The following is a 27,583-nucleotide window of genomic DNA, read 5'->3' on the forward strand; positions in this document are numbered from 1 at the left end:
ATACTAACAATAATATTTTACCAAGAGCAAAAAAAGAAAGGCTTATAGAATTAAGTGATTTGACTTGGCAAAGATCTGTCAATAAATCTCTGGCTGAGACTGAAATAGAGATTATAAATCTGTAGTCTCATGAGGGAAAAACTCGTTTTCTCCCACTAGCTCACCATCTTGCTGCTTAACTATATTTTTCTTCTTCCTGGTTCCCTTTTCATATTTTTCCTGTGATCTCATTTCCACCCTCTGTGAAACATAGGGAGTACAAAATAAGAAAAATAGGACAACCCCTATAGGATGCATAAAGAAGAAAATTCCTAAATCCCTCAGAGACCATTTACCCTTTCCCTTTCTACTACCCTTGTCTTTTCCTGAAACTACTTAGTAGTTATAACCATGTTACTTAAAAGCTTACTTTGTAGGTAAATCAAATGTTCTCTTAAATGGGCCCAAAGGCAATATTTTCTTAGCACAGCAGTCTGTCAGAACCATATCAGGATTCTAACATTCTATATTTTCTCATCCATCTCACCCCAGAAAGAGTAAGACCAACAAGATGTAAAGCTAACCTTCCACTGGCATTTTTCCAGTATTAACCAAGCACTGCCTTCCTTTATTAAAACCTCACTATGTAAGAGACTGCCAGAATACAACCAAGTAATGTCAAAAATGGAATATATATACATATAATTGTATCATTTCATGAACCTTTCTAAATCTTTTCCACAGTATGAGAAACCAAATTATTATAATAGAATAACCCTGAAGGACATCATTCTTCTTTAGTCAACAAATTAACTTAAAATCACAATATTGAATAGATAATGAAGTACAGGTCAACTGGTTTTCAGATCCACCAAAAAGTATCAGTGTGATTTAGATAGCCTTAAAATGTTAACAAAAAAAAAAAATCATTATTTTACATATATTTCAATTTCATTTTGAAATTTATTAAAGATTTAATTAGAGAAAATAAAATCACTCTAAGGTTCCAAATTGAGTAGAGTTAATGCCACAAACAATATATTGGTTTCACTGTTTTCTGAATGAAAAATTCTAAGACACAGTGGAAAAAAATTGCACAACTTTTCACTGGTATAATAATAAGTTAACTCTCCTATGATTGAAAACATGAACTATGATTAGTTGTCAGTTTTGTGAGTTAGTGCTGAAAATGTTTTACTTTTTCCATTAATAACAATCTAAATGCCTATAATTTTTTTAAAAATTAATTATACAGAAATCTAATTCATGCTTCTTTGTTAAAAGAATGAATAACCAAAGAAAGCAAAGATATATAAAAAGCATTTTAATGCTTCTGGAATATAACTGGGTATATGGGAAGATATTCAGTGTGCATTATAAAAATACATATAAAAATAAGAGCTAATATTAAAATATTAGAATCCATATATTAAAAAAGGAACATTCATGAAAACTATGTGCCCTCACCTGTACTTTGGTAAGGAGCTCTCAAAATTACTTAGATAATTAGGGTTCAGTGAGAAATGAACTATGTAATTCTGTATTTCTCTAAAACTGGAGGACTATATTATAATCTACAATTAATGTCTTCATTGCAGGTCTGAGCATGGGTACTTAGGAACAAGGAAGCTTACTTCCAGTATTTTTTTTTCACACAAATGAATACAGAAGAGTTTTAGATTATTTTCAAGGTTCTTTTCTTTTCTCTTTCTAATCAGAAGTTCTTTGGCTGCATCTAGGCCCCCATCTTCTGGTCAGCTTGAGAACTCACAAAATTAATTTATTTTATTGCTTTGATTTTTGTTATTACAGTAGCCCCATTATCCATGGTTTCATTTTCTGCTGTTTCAGTTAACCCACAGTCGACCTTGGTCCTAATATATTAAATGAAAAATTCCAAAAATAAATAATTCATAAGTTTTAAATTGCGTGTCATTCTGAGAAGCATGATGAAATCCTAAGCCATCTTGTCACACTGTGCCTCATTTCTGAATCATCCCTTTGTCCAGCATATCCACAATGTATACACTCCTTGCTCATTATCACTTAGCCTTCTGAGTTATCAAATCAACCATCACAGTATCACAATGCTTGTGTTCAAGTCACGCTTATTTCACTTAATAGTACTATAATATATTCACATGACTTTTATACCTTCCATTTTATTATTACTGTTATTAATCTCTTTTTGTGCCTAATTAAAAAATTAAACTTTATCATAGGTATGATGGATGGATAGGTATGTATATATGGGAAAAAGCATAGTATATATGGTTCAGTGCTCTTCAAGTTTTCAGGTGGCCCCTGGGAGTCTTGGAACATATGCCCCATGGATAAGGAAGGACTACTGGACTTGATGTTGGCACCTATTTCCATTTGCACAATATTGCACATCTTGCATGCTTTAAAATATTTTTAATGTGCAGTCACAAAAGTCAATTCTTGCATTTTATCTTTGCTATACTTTAAATTAAGTGGCATAAGTTTCTCTAAAACACAAAGAAAAGACAATTAACTCAAAACAAACTTATTTATGTTGAGTCTTTTCTTGAAGATTTAAAAATAATTCCACAAGGATTTATAGAGTCTATGAAGCAGTTTCATTTGAAAAGAAAATCTCTCAAATGACTGAATATTCTTTGTTTGTTTATTATTTTTGTTTCTGACTTTTGTTCCAAAAGAAAGAGAGGAAGTCCTGAGAGCCTGACTATATGATTTCTAAGGTTCCTTCCAGCTCTAAAATTCAGTGGTTCTATGAAAATAGATTAATGAAGATAATGGCTAAGAAAGAAAGAGTTTATTGCAAAATCACTTCCATCTGAAACAGGTCTTAAAACTTGGGATTTGAGCTAAAAAGTATTTTAAAGCCAAATAGAATGTTTCTGCATTATGCATAAGTTGACTAACCAGGTAAAGACATTTCTTCTAGGACTTTGAAGAAACTGTTTTCTTTAAAAAGACTTGCCTTCCTTTGTTTTACTTTCTTTTTTCCTTTTCATTTTTTTCTTATAATTTTATTCTTTAGGGTGATTCAAATTTCTTCCCCCTGAAATATTAAAACTGCAGCTTCTTATCACCTCCTTGACACTATTTTAGCATGCTCTTCAAATGGATTTCATCATTCATCTGCAATGAACCATAATGTTTCATTTTGAACAATTAGACCTGACATCCATATTCAAGGAAAATGAATAGATATTTTACTTGGAATTACTTGAATTTTTTCTTTTTATTCCTATTTCTATAATTCAAATAAGGCTTACATTTCTAAAGAAAATTTACCTATACTCACAGAATATTAGCGAACTAGATCAGTCTTGGGAAAACAGGTAAGAAAGTAAACCATAAACAAAGTAAATGGTCCTGGCATAAGAGATGCATCAGTTCAAAATAAGTTTCTGGACTGGCCTTAGCTCCCCTAAAACAACTAAATATCTATATTATAAAATCCATACAAATTCAATGAGCAAGACAGCAGTTATTATTACAGATTTATTTTAGTCACAAAATGTTCCTAGACGATATATTCTTCTCCTGCTGAAATAACTTCCAGAAGTCATACTAACAGCATTCAAACAAGATTTAGTCTCTCTGATTTTTAGGAACACACCCCGCCCCTCCCTGCCTCTGAATCCCACATTCACTGTTAGCTGCTGTCTGTCTCTCTTACATTCACAACCACATAGGGGAAAGCTGCCAGGACCATAGATGTTGTCCTCACTCATCTGTTGCTTGTGCCTCAGTCCACCTCAGTTTCACTTTTGTTCCCACTTCTCCAGTGAAAATACACACCACTGTGTTGCTTAGAGCTAATGGAAAACTTTACCTGCTTCTCTGGTTTCTTCTCCACCCAACTTTAAATGACCCATCTCTTCAGAGACTAGACTTTCATTCTCCATGCTCCCTCAGTGGTCCCCTTTCATACATGGTTTTCCTTATGCCAACTCCTTCTTTATTCACAGTTGGCTTCATGCTTCATTTCTGAGCTCCAGTTACAAATATTCAACTCCTTAATTAACATTTCAAGTCGGATGCTTCATAATATCAAACCAGCCAATTAGCTCCTGTGATCAACATCCCCTTTACCCACCTTTTCCCAATTTTTCCATATTTAGTTTCTCTTAGAGGACACATAAGGTCATCCTTGATATCTAATTATTCCTCATTTGCATTGCCAAACAGTTAGCAGGTGCTGCTCATTCCATCTCCCAAAGTCTCACATGTGTTTACTTGTTTTCTCCATCTCCGCCATCTACTCTTCTGGTCCACCATCCTCTCTAGGTCATGCTACCAATTTAAAAGCTTTCAACATCTGCCCTTTAGGATTAAGAAGATTACAAATCCGAGCTATACAACCTACATGATCAGGACAGGGCTGGCCAGCTAACTTGTGCCTTTCCTCCTCTTTCCATACACTGCAGGCAAATTGAAGTTCTTTCACTTCTTCAATGTTGCCATGCTTTTTCTATGCAGAGTCTTCGTCTTTGCTGTGCCTGCCTTCTCCCAGGAGTGAGTGAACCCTTTTTTATCTTTCAGACCACAGTTAAACAGCACTTTCTCCAATTCTCCCAACTCATGGGACCTGGTTATGAGAACTTGTTATACATTCCCATAGCATCCCACATTTCTCCTTCATAATACTCAGCATGATAGTTAAGTAATTGTTTGTGTAATTGTTGTTTAACTTCCATGTGTGGCAGGAGATGTTAAAATATTAATTGATGTTTTTATTAGATAGATTCTGTTATGCTTTGGTCTTCCCACATCAGGCTACCAGACCCCAAGAGGCATTTAGTATCTAAAGCAGGAGTTGGGGGATTATTATAGTAGAAATTAGAAAAACAAGAGCCAAATTATTGTTTTTAGGCTTTTAAAATCCAAAGCTTTTGACATGCAACCACCAGTCTTCTGGTTCATCACACCCAACCCTACCAACATCTGCAAGGACAGGGCAAGTACGGAGCCAATGGGATGCACTGGATATTGGTAGGGCCCTATTCTGAGATGTGAGGAGAGAGAATGGGAGGACTTCTATATGGTTTGGGGAATCAAGAGCAGTACTGGCAAGTAGAGCATGGAAAAGAAAAAGCTTTAGAGAACTTCCTGATACATAGCATGTTGCAGGGCAGAGCAACCCCTGGCTAAGAAAGCATCTAGGCAGAGCGGTCAATCCTTCTTTTGGACCCAAGAAGAGCATGGAAATAAGTAAGAAAGAGCTGAGACCAAGAGATCACTTCATATGGAAGAGATGATATATCAGTGATCAGCCATATGAATCTGATACTAGCACCAGACAATTTCCCCTCCCCAAAGCCTTCATATATCAGTTAGGAAAGAAATCCCAGAAATAAATGAGACATATTTTTCAATACTTGGTGGAATGGAGGTTTGAAATAGACAATGAATTATTCAGAAATTAGATCTTCCAATCTCTAGAAATAAGAGATTGAAAATAACAGTTGCTTAAATAGCACAATGTTTCTTTCTCCCCTATAGTAGGATTTCTGAGGTCAGAAGTTTACGGCAGGCATGGCATCTTCCCTTCATCAAGGACCCAACTCTATTGAGAAGTGACTTCAATCGATAGCATTTCTTTATAATCTAAGATGGCCACTGAGTCCCAGGCATAAAACAGAACAAAAGGGGAAAAGACAAGCAAGGGCCCATGTCAGTGCTCTGTCTACCATTCATGGAGTCTTCTTGGAAGTCCTGCCAAACAACTTTCTCTCACAGCTCTTTGGTAACCCCTAGGGGGAAAAAACCCTAAGAAATGTAATATTTTATCTGGGCTTCAGTAAAATAGATTCTGCTATTAAAAATCAAGGAGAGAATGGATCTTGAATAGCAGCTTGCAAACAATAAGTTAATTCTTAGAGAGAAAACAAGAAGGTAAATTTTGCTTATAGGCTTATGAGCTAAGATTCACATACCCCAATCTGCCTCCTTTGGAAGATTGTAAATTTAAAGAAGGCATGGTCTATTTCTCTCTGTTCACAATTTTATCCAAGCATCTAACCCAATGTCTGTTACTCACAAGAAATTAATATATATGTACTGAATGATTGAATGAAATAATTAGGAAAAAGGAATGCATAAATGAGTATATATGACTTTTCCCTACTTAGACCACTCAAAGTTTACTTGGTGTTTTGATGTGGTAGAATAGTACTGGTGCTTCTTACTGAGTATTTCTGGTACCTTACCTCTGGTTACATGGTAGGAAGGCATATCCAGCACTTCTTGTGTCTGGGTGAAGTCATGTGATTGTAGACAATAAGTTGTAAGTGGAAGCAACAAATGAATCTTCCAGGCCTAAGCACTTAGTTGCCAACATGTGTTCACCAAAACTATCATTCTCACTGCCAGAGCAACTTGCAATATAATAGCTGATTGTTTTTCCATCAGATTGGGTCCCTGAGAAAGTGACATTAGGCAGCTGACATGCAGTGAGTATATGGCAGAGGCAAGACCATAATCTCTGGATTCACAGACTTACCTTCCTTATCATCCAAATGCAAACTCTTTCAATATCGTCAACCGAGGAGACATTTTACTTGCTATGAAATACAAGAATTTAAGTCATGAGTCTACAACCAACTTCACCTCAGAAACAGTGAGGTCAACTTTTAAAAGTCAAGTTAAAAATAATAAGTTTGAGATAACTAGCATAATTTTTGGGGTCTACTATTTAAGTGTTTAATCCATTTTGAATTTACTCTTGTGTGTGATGTAAGATGGTGGTCTAGTTTCATTGGTCTGTCTGTATCTGTCCAATTTTCTGAACACCATTTACTGAGTAAAAACTATCTTTAGCTCACAGTATGTGCTTGCTTCCTCTGTTGAATATTAATTGACTCTAAAGGTGTGGGTTTATTTCTGGATTCTCTATTCCGTTCCATTGATCTATGTGTCTGTTTTTATGCCAGTACCCCTGTTTTGATTACTATGGCCACATAGTATAGTTTGATATTAGATAGCATGATTCCTTCAACTTTGTTCTTCTTTCTCAGGATTGCTGTTGCTATGTGGAGCCTTCTGTAGTCCCACATAAATTTTTGAAATATTTGTTTTAGTTCTGTGAAATGTGACATTGGAATCTTGATAGGAATTGTGTTGAATCTATAGATTGCTTTGGGTAGCATGGACATTTTAATGGTGTTAATTTTTCCTATCCATGAACACAACGTGTGCTTCCACTTATTTGTATCTTCTTCAATTTCTTCTTTCAGTGTCTTATAATTTTCTGAGTACAGGTCTTTTACATCATTGTTTAGATTTACTCCTAGGTATTTTATTCTTTTTGAAGCAGTTGTGAATGGTATTGTTTTCTTAATTTCCGTTTCTGTTAGTTCATTATTGGCATATAAAAATGGAACTGATTTTCTGGATATTAGTTTTCTATCCTCTACATTGCTTAATTCATTTATCAGTTCTGACAGTTTCTTGGTGGAATCCTTGGGGTTCCCTATGTACAGTATTGTGTCATCTGCAAATAAAGGCAGCTTTACTTCTTCCTTTCCAATTTGGATGCTTTTATTTCTTCTTCTTATCTGATTGATGTTGTTAGGACTTTCAGTATGTTGAATGAGAAGGGTGAAAGAGGAAATCCCTGTCTTGTTCCTGAACTTAAGGGGAACACTTTTAGTTTTTGCCCAGTGAGTATGATGTTGGCAGTGGGTTTGTCATATATGGCCTTTATTATGTTTAGGTAGTGTTCCTTCTATTTCCACTTAGCTGAGAGTTTTTATAATAAATGGATGCTAGATTTTATCAAATGTTTTTCATAGGCAGTAAAATCTCAGACATTGGTTGTAGCAATATTTTATTGGATATGTCTCCCCAGGCAAGGGCAACAAAAGAAAAATAAACAAATGGGACTACATCAAATTAAAAAGTTTTTGCACAGCAGAAGAAAACATCAACAAAATAAAAAGACAACCCACAGAATAGAACATATATATTCACCAATACATCTGATAAAGGATTAGTAGCCAAAATTTATAAAGAACATACAAAACTCAACACCAAAAAAGCAAACGATTTAATTAAAAAGTAGGCAACCGATCTGAATAGACACTTATCCAAAGAGGAAATACGGATGGCTAATAGACATATGAAAAGATGCTCAATGTCACTAATCATCAGAGAAAAGCAAATTAAAATCACAATGAGATAACACCTCACACCTGTTAGAATGGCTGTCATCAATAAATTAACAAACAATTGCTGGCAAGCATGTGGAGAAAAGGGAACCCTTTTGCACTGTTGGTGGGAATGCAGACAGGTGCAATCACTGTAGAAAGTAGTATGAATACATTTTTAAAAATTAAAAACAGATCTGGCTTTTGACCCAGTGACCTCACTTCTGGGAATATATCTGAAGGAAACCCAAAACACGAAGTTAAAAGAATATATGCAACCCTATGTTCATTGCAGCAATATTTACAATCACCAAGATATGGAAGCAGCCCAAGTGTCCATCAGTAGATTAGTGGGTAAAACAACTATGGCATATTTACACAATGAATACTACTCAGCTATAAAAAAAAAAAGAAGAAGAAAAAGAAGAAGAAAATTTTACCCTTTGCAACAGTATGGATGGCCCTGGAGAACACTATGCTAAGTGAAATGAGCCAGTCAGAGAAAGACAAGTCCACACTTATATGTGGACTCCAATGAACAACTGAAGTGACAACAAAAATAGAGACAGACTCATAGATAGAGAGCAGGATGACAACTATTGGGGGTGGGGGGAGGTTAGGGAGTGAAGGGATCCAGCAAAAAGGAAAATGTACATGGACAACAGTGTGGTAATTGCAGGGGGAGGCAGGTATAAGGGGCTTAAATGGTAATGGAAAAAAATACAGTAAAAATACTGAAAAAATCAATTTTTTAAAAAAGAGAGATAACTGGGATAATGAAAAAAATCCCATGTGAATAAAGATAGAATACTTAGGATAAAATATATTATCAAGAAAAGCCTTTTTTCTGAATATTTTAAAGAACCCAGAAATAGAAATATTTTTGAAAATTAAGTAGTTGCCTTTCAACTAAGCAAGTAATAGCATTAAAAGAAGTGGTATAGTTAAATAAGGTTTTTAAAATCCTTTTTGCTATATATATTTACTGTATATAATTAATCATATATAATATATACTCAGTTATAATTATACAATTACATAAATAATACAATAAATATTATTAAAGGGTACAGTATAGAAATACACATTTTAGAGACAAAAATTTCACTGTGGTAACTTCAAAGTATACTAATCTGGCTAATTGCTTTTGTTTCTCATTTCTGAATTTATAATTAAATGTGGACTTTGAAAAGTGATTAAAAACATATCTTTAACCCTGAAAATGTATGGATCTTAAAAATTAAACGTAATTTGGATAATAACAAGCTACTTTATCTCTCACAAATAATATAATCAAAGCCTCTGTTCTAAAATTTTAGGAAATTATTACTAGAAAATGTTTAGCTTCTTCCGAACTAATCAATTTTAGTTGTTTCTAACTGTTTTTATTATGTTGTTATGTTATATGACTTCAGTCCCCTGCACAGCAATACACATACTGGCTTCTAAAGGCATGTTCAATGTTTGCTATCCTTTTCAGAAAGAGTGGATTATTTTTTATACGGATAAAAAGATGTTACATTGAAGTCTGTTTCTTTAGATGATCAATGAATAAACACAGACAAGGAGAGTAAATGGAAATATTTGGTGTCTCTGTCCTTTTAATTTAATCCCCTATGTAAATAGTGCCATCTGAGTAGAGGTTGAAGCTAAACTTGTTAAAGACTCTGGAATTCAAGGTTTGTGTACTATTTTTATTCTCCAGTTTATTTCTAAATGTATTAAATAAGTTAATAGATTTACTATCACTTCCTTAATATAAAAAAGGAAAAATATGAAGGTGTTTAATGGGCAATATAGGTAGTGAAAGAATGAGACTGTGAAAATTAAAATATTGTTGGGGTCATGGATTTAAAAGATTTCTAAGTATTCTCCAGCAAACTTCCTAGCTTTTATTTAATTATCTTACAACAGTGAATTTTTTAATCATGTTGGAAATTATAGACCAAAACTTCTCTGTAATAATGCTAGGAAATAGAACCCAACATTTTCAGATGAGCTCACAGGCAATTCCAATGCCCAAGTATACAAACTTTGTTCACTTTTCTTTTAACAGTGGCTTTCCTCAATGGAAGAACACAATGACACAATTTAAATAAGTGCCCAAACTACCACCATTCTGGTTAACACAAAGTATCTTTTCAAAGACTTCTGAAAAATCCCCACAGGCGTATTACCCACCAGGCTGTTTGGCCTAGAAACCGTATGTTCAACTGGACCATGAAAAACATTATTGCAGGTAGGACATATGCTTGGCAAGGCCATGGATCACCATCTGGGTCCTGCTTCTTCCAGGAAGCTCCAGCTGGGTGACAGAATGGCATCTTTCCAAGAGCAATGGTCCCCTCTGGGCCATCAGAGAATAAAAGAGTTTGGGCCCCTTGTGGTTCAGTCGGTTCATGGACTCGCCGAGCAGACACATGTTGTAAGTAGACTGTAAATGGGCCCAGCCTCATATTACCCGACAGCATGCTCTTTGGTATCCTGTAAGTATTCCCATTGCCACAACCCAGTTTGCAGATTGCTGGTCACTTTGATTTTACCTTTGTTTTTAATGGCAAAATATTCAAGTTTCAAAACTATTAGGAGTCCACTCTGTGCCTCTTTTGACCTTAAGTAAGGTAAACCGATTTCCTTTATAACCTTCTTAAAGAGGCTGAATGGAATTTTGAATTTTTTCCATCACAAAAATTCTTAGGTTTTTGTCAACAGAGATTTGAAATACCATATGAAATCATGTACTCACATCCTTCACCACCACCTCCAAATAACTGCACTACTTAAATAAAACATTATATAGAAAGTGCTTTGCTGCAATTTATGGGTGGTAAATTTAACAAGAACTGCCTCATTGTAGGAAAATTCAACTTATCTTTTCCAAATCCTTTTATTCTATACAGAAAAAGAAACATGTCAGTTTTTTAAAAATCTATTACTGCTTCTCATAACTGAATCCATTCTTTTTCTCCATGATCAATCAGGTCAAAACAAGAATAATAGATTGCTTTGACAGAACCTTGAACATAAACAACTCCAAGAATCAAATGTAGAAAGTTAAATGGGTTTCAGGTGGTATTAAAACAAGAAAGGACCATCTTTATACATTCCAAAACTCAGATCTTACAAAAAAAAATTATTCTTATTCTTAACTGCTACAAAAAGACAAATTATATAATATTTGAATTTTCACAATCAGACTCAATGACTGTAAATTGTCAACTGATTAAAAAGATCAGTATTTACCTTATTTTACAAATATTTTCTGTTCATAAAAGAATCAAGAGGCTCTATGATTTTAGCTCCACATGACCCATTTTAGTTTTTGTACACACTGTATATATGTAGTACAGCTACTTCACCTCAGGGGATTTTCTTTGTAATCAATACCCCTCCAGCATCTAATCTTCTCTAACTTTATTCATATAAGCCAACCTCCCATCTTGTCTCCAGGAAAGATGAGCAGATTTCCAATTTCAGTGGTAAAACTTATTCTAAGCCAATTGGCACTTATCAACAAGTCTATTACTGGTCCAGGGCTGGGCATATGACCCCAATTTGGACAGAAAACAAATAATTTTTATGCAAAATGAAAATGCAGAATGTTTTCCCATTTTCTCTTGCCAAATAAGAGGAGATCCAGGGGCCCCAATTGCTACTGGAATCCATCAGTGACCAAGAGAATGAGGACAATGCTGGCGGCAGAGGGAAGAGTCAAAAAGGTCTTGGGTCTTAGTTGACATTACTGAACTACTCATGGCATTCTGTCTAGAGTCCTTCCTACAGCCTGTTTTCCAGTTAGAAAGTTTACAAATTTACATATTGTTTAATCCACTTTGAATTGGGGTTATTCTGACTGTTTATACATGTTCTTCTTCCCCTTTAAAAAAAGATGACAGAATATACTTCTGTTTTCTCATGGCTTGTTTTCTTCATATTGCTTTACATCAAAAGATCTTTGAATATGTATTTGATTTTGTAGCTACCTTTGAGAACTCTCCTTAACCATCTAATGAAGCACAAAATTTGATACACCCATTGCATAAAAAGATAGTAATATTCTTACAAAGGTTAATGCACATTTAAGATGAGAAAGAACCCTCTTTTCCTACCAGACAAAAAACATAGTTTCATAACCAAGGCCAGACACTATTACTAGCCTCAAGATCTAAAACAGAGCTTGGTTTGCTTTGTAGTCAATTTTAAACTCCAGCGTAAATGCCAAAGTTACATTTTTTAAATTATTCAGGAACTGTAGGCCATAGCAATCCTACTGCTCTCCTCTTGTTTTCCTAAATGATTTTAATACTTACTTCTCAGATTTTGCAAGCTATTAGATGTTTCTTGCATGTTCCCACAGATAATAACTCATCAGCTTTGCAATTTAATTCTTAACATTAAGAGATTAAAACTAATGTAGATGATTCTCAGATGACACATACTGAGGTATAGAAAAATTCCATCATTTCCTTCTATAAAATGAGAGAAATTTTAATTCTTTTTCTCAACAGCTGCTTCATTTTTTTTTTTTTTTATGCATAGGAAAAAATATGTGTGATTACTACAAGTACAATCTAGTCATTTAACATGGATTTACCATCATTGTAGTTGCAGGGTATTTTAAAAGAGAAAAAAATCTTAAAGCACAGGTCCTGCTGTGCAGCAAAGCAATCAAATGCCTTCATAATAACAGTCTGATGGGATTCAGTAATCTCAGGAATAATGAATAACCATTTTAATCAGTAAACAGGAAAATGCTACAACAGTCACTGAGTAAAAATTGACACTCATTTGTTGATCCTCTTGATCAGCATTTTAAACAATAAATAGAAATGTAAGCATCTTTTAAAAAGAAAAATAACTTTGCTTAGTATGTTTGCTTTCATCAAACAGTGAGAGGATGATAGACCATCTTAGACTGTCCTGCAGTATTGCCCAGTCAATAAAATGCGCACATAATTTTTTATAATGCATGGCCAAATTGACCCTATCACTTGAATATGTCAAGATAAACTCATTTTGCAGTTGGTTGATAAGGCTGTGTTTCTGGACTGATTATTGAACTTCATTTTTATTTCATTATTTGATACTTTTCTTCACTGTTCATCTTATAAAATGATTTGCATATGAAGAACCTGTTTCAAAATAGTCCTCAAGGATCCATTGCAGTTTCTCAAATGTTGGCCGTTCCTTAGGCTCTGCATTCCAGCACTCCAACATGATGTTGTAGAATTGCAGTGGACAGTTAGGTGGTTGAGGGAGTCTATAGTTTTGACTCAACATCTGGATTACCTGAGCACCTGCCATACCTAAAAATATAGAATGAAATCAATTTAAAAAACAAGTTAAAGATAAGATTATTAAATTCATAGAAACTTACATTCTAGATTACAAAGCAAACTGATTTCCTTGGTGAAGCTGTGTCTACCATCTCCTTCCCATGTTGCAGAGATTAAATTAATTCCTGTAGCAAGTAATGTCTATAAGATTGCAATTCAAGAGCAAAGGAGAAGGAGGCAATAAACCACCTCATTAATGCAAATCATTGTCATCAAATTTTATCTCTTATGCTCCCAAAGGCACCTGGTATGGTCATCCTCATAATGCGGCCCACTAAGTCTGGGTGAAGCAGTTAAAATCACACCTAACTAAGTGACCGGTAACAGAAAGACCCACTTCAGAATTAATTACTCACCACTATAAGGCATTTTGCCATAAGTAATGATTTCATAAAGAAGGATTCCAAATGACCACACATCAGACTTAATGCTAAATTTATTAGTACGAATGGCTTCAGGTGCAGTCCACTTCACTGGCAGCTTTATTTCTTGTTTAGATTCATAAATGTCTTCATTATCTACCTGTTAATGCATTTTAAAAAATCAAGCCAAGTTAAAGTGATAAATATATTAGTCACCCTCATTCATCTGTAGCCTGCTACACATTAAAATTTAGAAGGAAAAGATTTAAAATGAGCATAGTTATATTGATAAGTACAGTACCAAATTTCAAAACTGCCATACAAGACTGAAAAATCCATGAGACGTTATTAATAAAACATTACTTCAGAGCCTACTGTATGCTAAGTATAGCACTAAAAGGAGCATTCTACTACATATGGGAGAATTCATGTATGATGATACTGGCTTTATATCTAGTCTTTAGAAATTTTTTTAAAAAATGAAAGCAAAGCCTGTTTTCTGATTTACTGCCGGTTTTGAACAGCAATTGACTTTGATAATTACTATGTAACCACTTTCTAACACTGAAAAATAGAATCCAAACAATTTAAATTAATATATCAACTCACTGGGGAACTAATTAATTTACAAAAAGAAGTGATGAATTCATGAAGATCACAAGAGAATCATTTATTCATTATGTCATGCTCCACACCCATAATTTTGGGTTGTACTGTAGAAATTAAAAATCAAATTTAGAGAAAAGCACCTAATATTATATCTCCTAAATCAATGTATTTTGGTCTAATGTCATGAAATGGAAAAGGGGTGGCAGGAATCTAAAAGCCCATAATTGCTGGAAAATTCTGGCAGTATGAATATTAGTCTGGCATAAAGTGAAGAAAGGTGGGTCAGGTAACTGTACAAAGTGTGCCGCTCTTAATAAGGGAAATAGAGACAGACAAACGGAGGCTACTGGTACTGAAAATAGATCATTAATTGAACTATAGACTTAATTACATACTCTACCACCTGGTTGATCATCATTTTCCCTCTTTCTTTCTCCTTAGTGAAGAATTAGAAACAGGAGGTAGTTTGTCTGTAAGGCCTGGGGCTACCGAAGTGTTCTATGGACCACAGAATTTGGAGAAACATTGCTTTAAAAAAATAGCAGTAAATCTATTACTATACCGGTCTGTTAGGTTTTAACCATTACAAAAACTAATTAAAACAAAAGCAAACCCACCTTAAAAACTCTTGCAAGTCCAAAATCCGCCACTTTATAGATATTATGTTCACCAACAAGGACATTTCTGGCAGCCAGATCTCTATGGATGTAGTTCCGGGACTCCAGATAGGCCATTCCAGAGGCAACCTGTGCTGCCATGTCTACCTGCTGAGTCAGATGGATTTCTGATCCAGCATCATCTAGGTGATAAGCGAAAATAAAAGATTTACTTTGGGTAACATTTAAATTATTGAAGTGAATTCTGGGCATCTTAATGAATGAGCTAGCAGAGCAATTAATTCCATAGCACTGATCTGTTGAGGAAAATATATATATATAACCACACAAAAGTTTTTATTCCCATAAAGAATTAATAAGGGAACAATTTTCAGAGTCCAAACACACTCTAAGGCTGCAGTCTGCTCTTCCCTGAATGAGTGTTACACAGAGAAAGAAACAATAGTATCACATGATCCAAACAGCTGTAAATATCTGAAAGAGTCTAGGTAGTGCCATTTTTCCATACCTCATATCACTGTTTCACCTCTTCATAGAAATTGTTGCTTGGTTGCCTAGATTTTGAACCTATAAAACAATGCTAATTTGCATGGCTGAGCTGATAAAAAGTTATAATTCTTCTATCAAACTATTCTTTAAAACTAGTTCACTAACAGAAATGAAGGGTCTATCAGTAGTTATAAAATGTGTATATTACATTTGTACTCCAGCTTGATGCATTTTTATTTCCCTTTTTTAGCCTGTCATTCTTTGAATAGCTTGTTCATTTTTACAAGCATGGATGTAAATAGGCCTAGTTTCTCCTACTCCTCAACGTCTATACAGCTAAGTATAGAAAATTCATGTTGTAGGGTCAGTTTGATCATTAGTAGAGAGATTAGTATAACTTTGTGATGACTTTGTGAAATGGGACCAGCCATCCCTTGATAGCGTTTAGCTGTCATGCTCTTAGGAGATGTGTTCAGCTTTCTGAATAATTTAAAAAGTCTCATGTAAATCTAAACTATCTTTATCCTTGACTGAATAAGCTGACTCATGGTCCAGGGTCTTAGGCACAACTCCTGACTTGAGAGGCAACTACATTACAGGCATTAGAACTGATGTGAAGCTGGAGTGGCAGAATTTAGATAGGGCTCTGCTTCACATTTCTTTCCTGACCACAGACAAGCTGCTTAACAATCATATGCCACAGTTTCCCCATCTACATAGTGATAACTGTACTTACCTGATGGTATTAGTTGTTAAAGTGAGAATTAAAATGAGTTAACACATGTAAAGTCCTTAAAACAGTGCCTGGCACCTTAGAAAGAACTCAGTAAATCCTACCTGTTATTACTATCATTGTCGGTGCTGCCTAATCAGAATTAAACAGTTTGGGATTTGTTAAGCTAGAGATGCATATGGATTACCCAAATGGAAATGCCTAAAAGAAAAAAGCATATCAGTCTAGAGTTCCAGGAAATGCACGCAGCTAGGGACATAGATTTAACAGTCAGAGTTTCTGAGTGGGACTTAAACATTAGTGGATGAGCCTGCTAGAAGGCAACAGAAGCATGAGAAACACCAAAACTTAGGGTGAGAAAAATAAAGTCACCACTATTTTCAAATTCCAAAAGCAGGTCCAGCAAGATAAGGCCTAAAAACCATTTGTTAAATGGCCTTTAGGGAGCCAGTCACTGGGGACTTTGGGGGAAGGAAAAGCTGTTTCATTGAAGAGGGAGTATAAGAGGGTTAGGACTGGGTGGGAGCTGAGGACACAGAGGCAGCAAGAGGAGATGTGAATTTCCAAAACTTTAGTCAAGAAACGAAGACAACAAGGGGCTGGTAGAGGAAAGTATAAGTCAAGGGAAGCAAGCATCCTTCAATTCATGATAGTGAGGTATTGTCATTAACAAAGTACTCAGGGGGTCTCAGAGTGCATGCCATGTTCTCATTCTTGACTTGTGCAGTGGCTTATAATCAATGATAAATTCTACTATATTATATGCGCACTTTCTACATGAATGCTATCTTTTTCAATAGAAAATAAAATAAACAGTGTCACAGGCATTTTTTAAATGGCAAATACCTAAGAACATTATGTGTGTATATTTATATATATTTTATTGATGCAAGAAGCATATTTAAATAGGATATGAGCTGAAACAAACTAATGGCTCACTGATCCATTTGGCCTTTTTCTTTCCAAACAAACACTTCCTCATCTTCCCTTGCAGTTAAATTAGGCCATGTCACTAGCTCTGTGCACTACAATGTTTGCAGAGAAGATGCTCGTTACTTATAGGCCTGATCCTTAAAATCTCCCACATCTTTGTAGGTGGAAGAGATGAATTTCTAAATGACAGAGCCACATGATGGAAGAAATATAAATCTCTGTTACCATTTGAAGAAGAGATGACTGATGCATATCAAAACTGCATATTTTTGGTCATGTCACTGAGATTTTTGAATTGTATGTTATAGAAGCTAACATTAATTAGTCAGTCTAAAATGAGATGTAAGAAAAAAGACAAAATATAACTTACTATACAGCATAATAGTAAAGTTTTGCTGCTCTTATGGCCAAAATAGCTATGTCTATTGATATCAAATTTGCTCCAAGAAAATAAATGTAAAAATGTTTAAGATAAACTGATATCTAGTCCTAGCCTATGAGGTGGGCAGCCTCTGAAATGGCTCCCAATATTCCCTGCCTTCTGGTAATTATGCCATTATGAAATTCCTTCTATTAAGTGTGGTCTGAACCTACTAACTCACTTTTAACAAATAAAATATGGCATAAGTGATGAGTATCAGTTCCAAGATAAATTATAAAGGATGTGACTTCATCTTGCTGGAACTTGCTCTTTCTGATGAAGCCAACTGCCATGTTTTATGAGAGATCCATGTAACGTGGAACTTAAAGCAGCTTCTAGCCAACAACCAGCAGGGAACTGACTTCCTCAGTCCAACAGCCCAGAGAAACCAACTCCTGCCAACAATCACATGAGTAAGCTTGGAAGTAAATCAACTTCCCCTAGAGCCTCCGGAGCACTGGAGCACCTGCAGACACCTTAATTGCAGCCTGTGAGAAACCCTAAGCTAGAAGGCCCAGTTCAGCTACCTCTAGATCCTTGACTATAAAAACTGTGAGATAAATGTTTGCTACTTCAAGTCACCAAGTTTTGGGGTAATTTGTTATACAGCAATAGATAATGAATACAGGTTAATGTTAGAAAATAGCATTGGTGCTATGCATATGATTAAAAGCATGGACTATGAAGCCAAATTTCCTGGGTTTGAATTCTGGCTCAACCACCTTGAATAAGTTTCTTAACCTCTCTATCCCTCAGTTCCTTCAACTGTAAAATGGGGGTGATAATAATACTTACTTCATGAGATTGTTAGAAAAATGAACTAAATTAATATTGTACAGGGCTTACAAAAATGCTGGTACATAGTATTTTCTAAGGAAAAAATAATTAAATGTATGTGCTCCTCTCTCACCACTATACCATATGATTGATTTCCAGGAAATTACCTCATTTAATACTCAGAACAATTATATGAAGTAAGTACTGTTATTATTTGTCCCATTCATAGGGGTCCTGCTACCAGAGGAACAAATAACATGTTGTAAAGTAGAGATTCAAATCCAGGTAGGTTTAAGGCTGAAATCAGGTGCTCTCAAGAACTATTCCATACTGCCTCCCTAAAACCTTACACCTCACTCCTGAGCACTCTCAGGTGAGGGGCTACAGAGAAATTTCCATTTATGTAGACAGCAACAAGTTGTATAGCTGCATTCAGTTATGGGGTCTCTCAGTGAAAACATTCCTATCACCTTCAGTCCACTTAAGTGAACTGTCAATGAGAATTCTGCTAGGATTTGATTTATATTTTCAAAAAATAAAATATCCAAATTATGTCAGATCTATGAGTATTTATTGGATAGAAAACAAGCCCAATTAAACTGAAAAAAAAATGCAGATATTTATCCACTTTAAAATTTCAGTAAGAAATACCTGCATCAATTATCCTCAATGCTAAAGTTTTTTGACAAGACTCTCCCATTTTGGAAAAAATGTATTGCAAAAAAATAGTCGGCCAAGCTTAGGGGTGATAAACATGGTTCTATAGAAAAATATGTATTGTAACTATCAAGTACAACATCTAATTCTATTACAGTGGACATAAAAAGGTTTTCCTGACAGTCAAAAAAAGAGAAAAAAAATGAGTAATAACAAATTTCCTACCCCGAAAGAGTACAGTGGCCTAGGAACTTCAGCAGGCACTTCAAATAAAATGGCCAGATGTCAAAACTGATATAAAGGTTCACAGACCTGTGACAATGTAGATCTGCAGCAAGAAAAATATTCTCAATTATGTTTCATTACTCAAGAGTCTTTCAGCTTAATATTTACCATGATAGGCTGTTTACAAGTGGCAAATTTGTTATAAGACCACTTTGTTGAATTTAAACCATCTTGATTAGGAAAGGAATGTCCATAATAAGCATATCTTCACTATTCCTCCTTGCTGCTAAGTAGTCTGGCAAATAAGAGCCTTGATAAGCTTGACCCTCATGTCCCAACCCAGAAGATGTCAGGGTTCATGCTTAGCCCTGAGTAAAACACATCAACAAGCCACAGAAATCCTCAACGCCAAAGGAGTTTGCAGGGTAATAAGTGGGTCTTTTCAAGCTGATCACAAGAGCCTCAAAACAAGCTTGGCCCTGGGTCAATCTTAATTGGTTCAGAATAGCCCCACCTTAATTTATCCATTAATGTATTCATTCAGTCAGTCAATACATAATTAGTGTACACTGTCTGTGTGCCAGACATTGTTCTAGTACTAAACAAAAGAAAAGCTCTGCCCTCATGGAGTTGTACTTTAGAAGATACTAAAACTTAGCTGCATAAATGTCATTCAATATAAGTAAGAGCTAAAAGGAAAAACAAAAAGCAGGAAAGAGGAATATGAAGAGTGAATAGAGGAAGATTAAACTTTAAACAGAATTTAGAGGGTAATCAGTAAAGGATTCAGTATGATGGGAATGCCTGAGGCTATTTTAGGAAGACTTTCAGGAAGTGCAAAAATGCACTATGTGAATAAATAATGGGAAACCATTTCAGATCTGAAAAACAACAAATGTGAAGTGCCTAAAGAAAAGCACATCTGGAATACACAAAGAGTAGCAAAGAGAAGGTGGTGTAGCTGACACAGAGTGAACAAGGGGGAAGTTAAGGTCAGAGAGAAAATGGAGAGCCAGATCATGCAGGATCATGGGTTTTATAGGGAGAAGAACCAATGAAAGTCATTAAGGATTTTGAGCTGAGGAGGGACATGATCTGATTTACATTTTAACAGGATCTCCCCAGCAACTATATTGAGCAGAGAATGAAGGGGACAAGAACCAAAAGAGGGAGACCAATTAGGAAACTATTACAGAATCCAGGAAAGTTAAGGAAGGCTTGGGCCAGGATGGGAGTGTTGAGAAGTGGTAATATTCTGCCTATATTTGGAAAGCAAGACAGTGGAATTTTCTGGTTAGTTAGACATGGGATGTGAGAGGTAGAAATTACTCCAATATGTTAGGCCTGACTGTTGATATTATCAAAGAAAGAAAAAACACAAGAGTAGCAGATTACTGGGAATAATGCTAGGAGATCAGTTTGGGAAATATTTTAAAATGTCTAATAGACATAAGTAGTAGGGGTGTTCACATACATTTATTTTTGTCTCCTTTTAAGGACTTTAGAGAATCGTGCTCCCCTACTCCCTTTGACTTAATTAGGCCAAATGATGAGGGCACAAAAGTCACCTCTACCACTCAAGGTCAGAAGCTTTAAGAGCCAGAATAAGGTTAGTCACAAGCCCATCATCAAAGATGCTTAATTTACAGGCAAGAAGAATGTCAAATGCCTTGCAACTGGATGTCTTTCCAATAAGACAGTCTTACAGATTTAGAGACTGGTTTGTGGGTTATGTTGCATAAATTAACATGTGTGTTCTGTTTACATAGGGCATAAGCCTATGATCTCATTACCTGAGTGACCGTCTCTATGTATAGACCTCACTTAATCCTGTCTGCATCACTGCCTCCCGAGCCACAACGGTTTGGCTGAACTAAGTGGCTGGGTTGGTGAAGCATGGGGTGGTCTTCACTTTAAAACTGGTTTCTCTTTTCTATCCTAATGGCTTGGACAGAAAGGGCCCAGAGGAAAACTTAAAATATCCCCCTCAGCCCAAGCTAAGTATAGTGAGCAAAAGGGTCTTGGACAGGTGTGATGTGCCTTGCACACCTTCTTCCAAAGAAGCCTTTTTTTTTTTCCCTAATGTGGGACGTTGAAAAATTAATCCCTGTCTTTTGTCATCTAGTGGTTATGGGTTGAATGATGCCTTTTAACCCTGTTGCCAAATCTGTTGCCCCCAGAATACAACAAGGATGCCAGCCTGTTAAACCAAGCACACTGTTGATCAGGGACAGCCAACTGACCAGGAGTCTGCACGATCCTTCCCCATGTGGGAAGGCCACCCTCCCCTCCACACCCCAACTCTTATTAAGGATTTCAGGACCCAAGGGTAGGTAGGACAATGACCATGTCCATTTTGAAGCAGCTAGAGGAGGACGAGACCTCTGCCCATTGTCCTTTATAAGATTATAAAGGGTCTTAAGTCTGAAAGGGGGGAATTGTTATTTTTTATTGTTATTAAAAATTAATTAATTAATTAATTAATTAATTAATGATAATATAGGAAAGGGTGAAATCAAGGACTTTATATGCACAGCCCATGGACATGAACTAAGGTGGGTGGGATTGCTGGGGGAAGGGGGATACTGGGCAGAGGGGAGCAAAGGGGAAAAAATTGGAACTATTGTAAGAACATAATCAATAAAGTATACTTTAAAAAAAGGCCGCTTAAATAATGCCATGTGACATATTTTGTGAAATAAAACCATTTTTCTATGAAAAATAAAAATATTAGTCACATGCCCTGCTCCTGCCAAGGTGATCGAAAGAGCTGAGGCACCAATCAATCCATTTTGCATATGTATCATGAGCAAAATAAGCACTTGTTGTGTTAAGTCCCTGGGACTTGAAGGCTGTTTCTTACTGCATCATACCTACATTATCCAGACTGACACAACATTTAAGTAGAGAAGTTAAGAAAGCAGTTGAATATGTGATTCTAAAGTAATGGAGGGATATAAATTGGGGAACTGTTAATACATCAACGTTATTAAACAATGCAACTGGTTGAGATTATCTAGGGAATTATTAATATTGTAAAAGAGTCCTGGAAAATTCCAAGATATTGAGAGGTCTAGGACCTGAGAGGAATTACATAAATTGAGAAGGACCAGCAAGAAGCATAGAGGGAAAGGCCATTGAGTGACATGTCCTGGAAGCCAAATGAAAGAAGTATTTCCAGAAGAAACAATTGTCCATTGAATAAAATACTGCTGATTGGTCTGAGGGTTAAAAATTGACTATTAGATTTAACACTGTGAATGTTAAAAAGTGACCTTGAAAAGCATTTTTGTTAGTGATGACCCAAGATGACTCCTGTACTTTTGTCCCTGGGAATAAGGACAAAGGGGTCAGTGGTTGAGGCAGCTAGGTATATTTTTGTTCTAACAGCATTTAAGAGGCCCTATGTTCTTAGCTCTTCTAATCTACTTTTGCAATGTAATATTACTAGTTTCACGAGTCACCATGAAATAAGAGAATACTTGTATCTTTTTGATATCTTCAATACACCATTCTCATCTCTGACATCTGAAAAAGTATAGACAAATCTACTTTTTTAAGCACAAATTACAGTCAACTCATGAACAACACAAGTTTGAACTGCACAGGTTCACAGGGTTTTTTTTCAGTAAATACCTGTGCTGTTTTTGATCCACAGGTGGAAGTCCACAGATGCAGAGGGACAGTCGACTGCATTGATCTACGCCATTGCATACGGTGGACTTCAGCATCTGAGGACTTCGATATTTGTGGGGAGTCCTAGAACCAATCTCCTGCAGATATTGAATGACAACTGTAGTAGTTCAGTTTTGGGTGGGTCAAAAGTTATCCACAAATTTTTAACTACATTGGAGGTCAGCACCAATAACTCTACATTGTTCAAGAGTCAACTGTATCCTCTCAGTACGTGATCTCAACTACTTTGCACATCTCATTTTAAGGCTTATCATAGTGTTGCTTATGAAATTATTCATTAATAAACATCCAACTTCTACAATTTTCTTAAGTCTTTTCTGACTACAGGAAGCAGATGTAGAAATAAAGCAATAGTAGACTTCTGCTGTTTAGTCCAAAAATTCTAGTGTTGCCTAATAGTGGAAGTATTTTAAACACCAACAAGTACAATGCAGTCAAACACTGACAAAGAAAAAAATGAGGGTACCTCTCCCTCTCTTTTTCCAAAAGCATTTTATGTCTCATAATTCTAGGCCATAGAAAATATTGGTCCATGACTGATAATGTTCAGTTAGTTATTGTAGGAAACAAAGCATCATGCAAAACATCTATTCTTCAATTTTCCATATTACTTTTAAGTACTTCAATGTGTCTATGGTGAACAATTTGTTCTTCCACTACATAAATATTTTTCCTTCCTTTGAGCACAGTGTATATCCTATTAAGAGTAGCTGAGTAATTCATTCTCACAGATATACACATAGTAAATATCCTTTGGGTTGCTAAATTGACATTTATAGGACTTGCTAAAACTAAGTTACTCTTTTTCCCCCCACTTTTATTAAGTCTTTAGCTTACTTTGGAGATATTCTTGCAGACTTCCATGTCTCATCAACTCTGTAATAATATAAATTGGATCTTCTAAAGTGCAAACAGCATAAAGCTGGATAAGCTTTGGATGTCTTAGGTTCTTCATTATCTGTGCCTCCCTCAGGAAGTCATTTGGATTCATTGAACCTGAAACGAGAAAAGGAGGAAATCACTTTACCCTGTTGAGGCATTCCTATCCTCACAGCAGCTTGGGAGGAATCACCCAGACTGCTTCCTGCCTCTCAGTAAAGTAAGAACATTGGTGGCACAAATCTTCAGATTTATCAAAGAAGAGAAGCAGTTTATCCAGGGCAACCTAAAAATTGCAGTTCATCCAGGGCAACCTAATAATTGATGTGTTGGTTCATCCGGGTGTGCAGTGTACACATTATGACCTGTAGGTAGAGAAAGGTTGACTCAGGTCCATATGAAAAATAAAGAAAAAAGGACAGGCTGAGAGTATAATTGATAAAACAAGGCGGGCATCTTAAGAACACAGAGAGAGGATAGTCTATTAACATGAACGCTGGAGGACACTGAATGTTTAATTACGCAGCCAGAGATTTTTGGTCCAGGATCCAGGAAGACTGATGGCTGCCCTGTCCTTGGCACCCATAGTGGGAACAGCTGTATAACAATCCTGAAGCAATGACATTCGGCCACATTTATGCCATCAATTCTGTAGGGACTTATGGTGCAGACCAAGTAGAAAATATTCAAAGGCCACCCCCCAAACTTAGTGTTTTTCCACCAGAATTTTATGTCTAACTTGAAACCAATACTCAACATTTTCTCCTATATTAATATTTCCATAGTCAGGGTCCTAATAGATTGATCAAATGATAAGGGAGACAGTATTGGGGCCTATTCTGAAGACTCATCTACAATATGATTCAACTGCATATAAATGGCCCAACTCTGACTCACCATGCAAAATGCAAACTAGTTAATATCAAATAAATCTGAGAGGCATAAGGATAACTGGAGTTTACATTTCATCAGTAATTTTTAAATCTTTAACTTCTTGTGGGATATGATGTTTCAGAGGTATTACTGTGATTGAAGAAATAATGCAAATATTTCCACTGCTGCTCAGGAAGACTCCTCCAGTCATCATTCTCTCACGTTGAAGACTTCAAAACTCATATTTTAACCTAGGCATGAGGATAAGTTTTGACATTCTAAGGCAACACTCTGACTTGTTTACTCGTCGGCAGCCGTCCGTCTCGAGAGACGATGGTGTAGCTTCTTAAGAGTCCATCTGCACCGCCGAGAATGGCTGTGCAGTCCGACTCGGGAGTGACATGGTATCTGTCTCCTCCCGTGTTGAATCGACATCTTGCGATGACGCTGAAGCTACAGAGCCTGGGCAGGGTAATATGGAGGGTTTGCTGTTGCCCATGCAGCAGACCCCCCCTCTCTTCGCAGCTGAAGGGTCCAAGGGAAAGACGGAGTCAATACAGCTTGGCTTCAGGTGCGCCGCAGGAGTTGCCGGTGTTGACTACAACGTCAAACCGCCTTAGGGACTCCGGCTCCGGATTTTCTGTCGGGGTTTACTCCCTTAGCCTTTCCCCTGAAGAGGTATGCCGCAAGGCAGCGGAGGTTTTTGGAGTCAGAGTTTTCCTTCTCTGATGTGCCCTGACTGGAAGATCGAACCAGCGACACTTAGCTCGCAGGCCGACGCTCAATCCACTGAGCTAAACCAGCCAGGGACGACTTGTTTACTAATATGACACTAAGAAGAGTTACATGTGACCTGCAGATCATCTCACATAAAGGATTTTGGCAGCCTATCCTTTAATATGCCCTTTAAGAGTAGAATTTCAGAACCCAGGCTCAATAAAACTCCAGATTCTGAACAAATCCTGGCTCACTGTGTGATTTTTTGCAAGTTATCAAACACCTCTCAACTTCAGTTTCTCCATCTCTAAAAAAAGGACTAATAATCTCGCTGGGATCATAAAATGATTATCAAGACAATAACAATGCCTTAACCATTATCTGTATTATTATTAATATGCATACTCTGGGGTAAACCAAACAAATTGAAGGTATTTTATTTTTTCACACGCTGAAGAGGGGAAGGGGCAAGGACTTTAAAAAGGAAGATTAGGGGAAATGGCCTATTCTTTTTCCATCACATTTTGCTGAGCTTCCTCAATTTCATCCCTACCATTGGTTTGCTCCATATAATCAAATTGTATTAAAATCTTGAATCATAGTGGCAAAATGGAGCTGAATATAAAACAGGCACTCAAACCATAATAAAGGACTTTATTCTTGGTTGTTACAACTAGTTTGGCCTGTGGTCAAATATGAATATAATGGGATCCTCCTCACCTCCCAAAAAAATCTGATTCATGAAGTTTCCAGTGATTCCAGAAATTATGATCACCATACAGACAATTTACATATGCAATATGTTTCTTTGGTGATGCTTCGGGTGGATATCAGATTCACAGGATGCAGGACACTCAAATCATTGCCAAATCAGACCATTCACAACAGTTGAAACCACAGTATGTCAGGAGCCTCTGCAGGTGAAGGCTGGCTACCCTGGTTACAGCTGCTCAGCTGCACAGCACAGGAGACTCAGCCTCAACTCCACTTGTAATGCGACATTAAATATTAATTTCTGCCTGTCAAAGCTACCGTGGGAGTTGATTTCAGGCTCGTCTTTATTGTATGGTAGTCTGCTAAGCAATAAATAGCTGCTAAAATTGATTAATGGCCCCAGTGAAGTGAAGACATTTAACCAGTCACCAAAGCTGTTTGCTGCTATTACACTGTAAATCAATAATAATTATTCCTGTTGGAAAGAAAGCTATTATGGCACATTTTTTAATATAAGAAATCTGATTTTTTTTGTTGTTGTTCTTTTTTGACCTCCAGGAGGCCTTCCTAGGAGAGCATTGTTAGGATGGATAGCTAGCTGCTTGCTTTTTTGGAAAAGAATTAGACTGAACATTAAAGTTTAGTCTCAATTGTCAAGAAGATTAGGATTCAAAATCATAAACACAGAGTGATTGTGGAAATCTCAGGTGCTGCAACAAATCATCCTCACCTGGGATACTCACGTGGCATCAGGCCACTTAAAAGTATTTCTCCACTGTTTCACCTGGCGAGTGTCAGAGCTGAGACTAGACTCCTGCACTAGGTAATTTGAACATCAGTGGACATCTGTCAGCAGCCTATTGGAGCTAACATTTATGAAGAACTCACTGCACGTATGTGATGTAAATTTACTCAATTTGTCCTAATAAAATCCTATAAAGTAGGAACTAATATAATTTCCACTCCTAAATGAGGAGATTCAAAAAGGCTCATAAACTTTCCAAAGCCACAGAGGGCAGAGCCAGGTTAGGACTCAGGTTTATCCTACACCAAACTTTCTGCTCTCAATCTCTTTACCAGAGGGCCCCAGATTTACTCAGTTCATGGCACACTCACTGTCTCAGCAACTTTTTTCATGATGCCCTTTAGCCAAGATGAATATCTAACAGTGCTATTGATTACTTGGTTAAATGCAAACAACTTAAGAAGTATTTGTGTCCCCAACAAACATAATTTATTCATTTTATTCTTAACTACAATTAATCCCTAAAGGGATATGTGCATCTACTGGACCCTGTATAATTTCTCAGGTCTAGGAAGTAGATAGAACACTGCTACTTACATTTCCTGTTCCACATTAATTTTTGTGTGGTTTGATCACAGCAACCACCAAAAACCTGGTTCACAAAGATAAGATGTCAACAA

General features: G+C 36.3%; 1 protein-coding gene across 1 annotated transcript in view; it reads right to left on the reverse strand.

Annotated features, from left to right (window-relative positions):
- Positions 1-12,590: 12,590 nt before the first annotated feature.
- FRK (fyn related Src family tyrosine kinase) overlaps positions 12,591-27,583 on the reverse strand; it is a 100,669-nt gene continuing 85,676 nt past the window's right edge. Inside the window, exons 5-8 of the mRNA XM_090279774.1 lie at positions 23,813-23,971; positions 15,045-15,226; positions 13,813-13,978; positions 12,591-13,426 (exon numbers count right to left, since the gene is read on the reverse strand). Of these exons, the coding sequence (XP_090135900.1) occupies positions 13,221-13,426; positions 13,813-13,978; positions 15,045-15,226; positions 23,813-23,971 (713 nt within the window). The 3' untranslated portion in view covers positions 12,591-13,220. The remainder of the gene's footprint in view (positions 13,427-13,812; positions 13,979-15,044; positions 15,227-23,812; positions 23,972-27,583) is intronic.

The sequence above is a fragment of the Furipterus horrens genome, unplaced genomic scaffold (assembly GCF_987537825.1).
Source record: "Furipterus horrens unplaced genomic scaffold, mFurHor1.1.pri manual_scaffold_6, whole genome shotgun sequence".
Lineage (NCBI taxonomy): Eukaryota > Metazoa > Chordata > Mammalia > Chiroptera > Furipteridae > Furipterus > Furipterus horrens.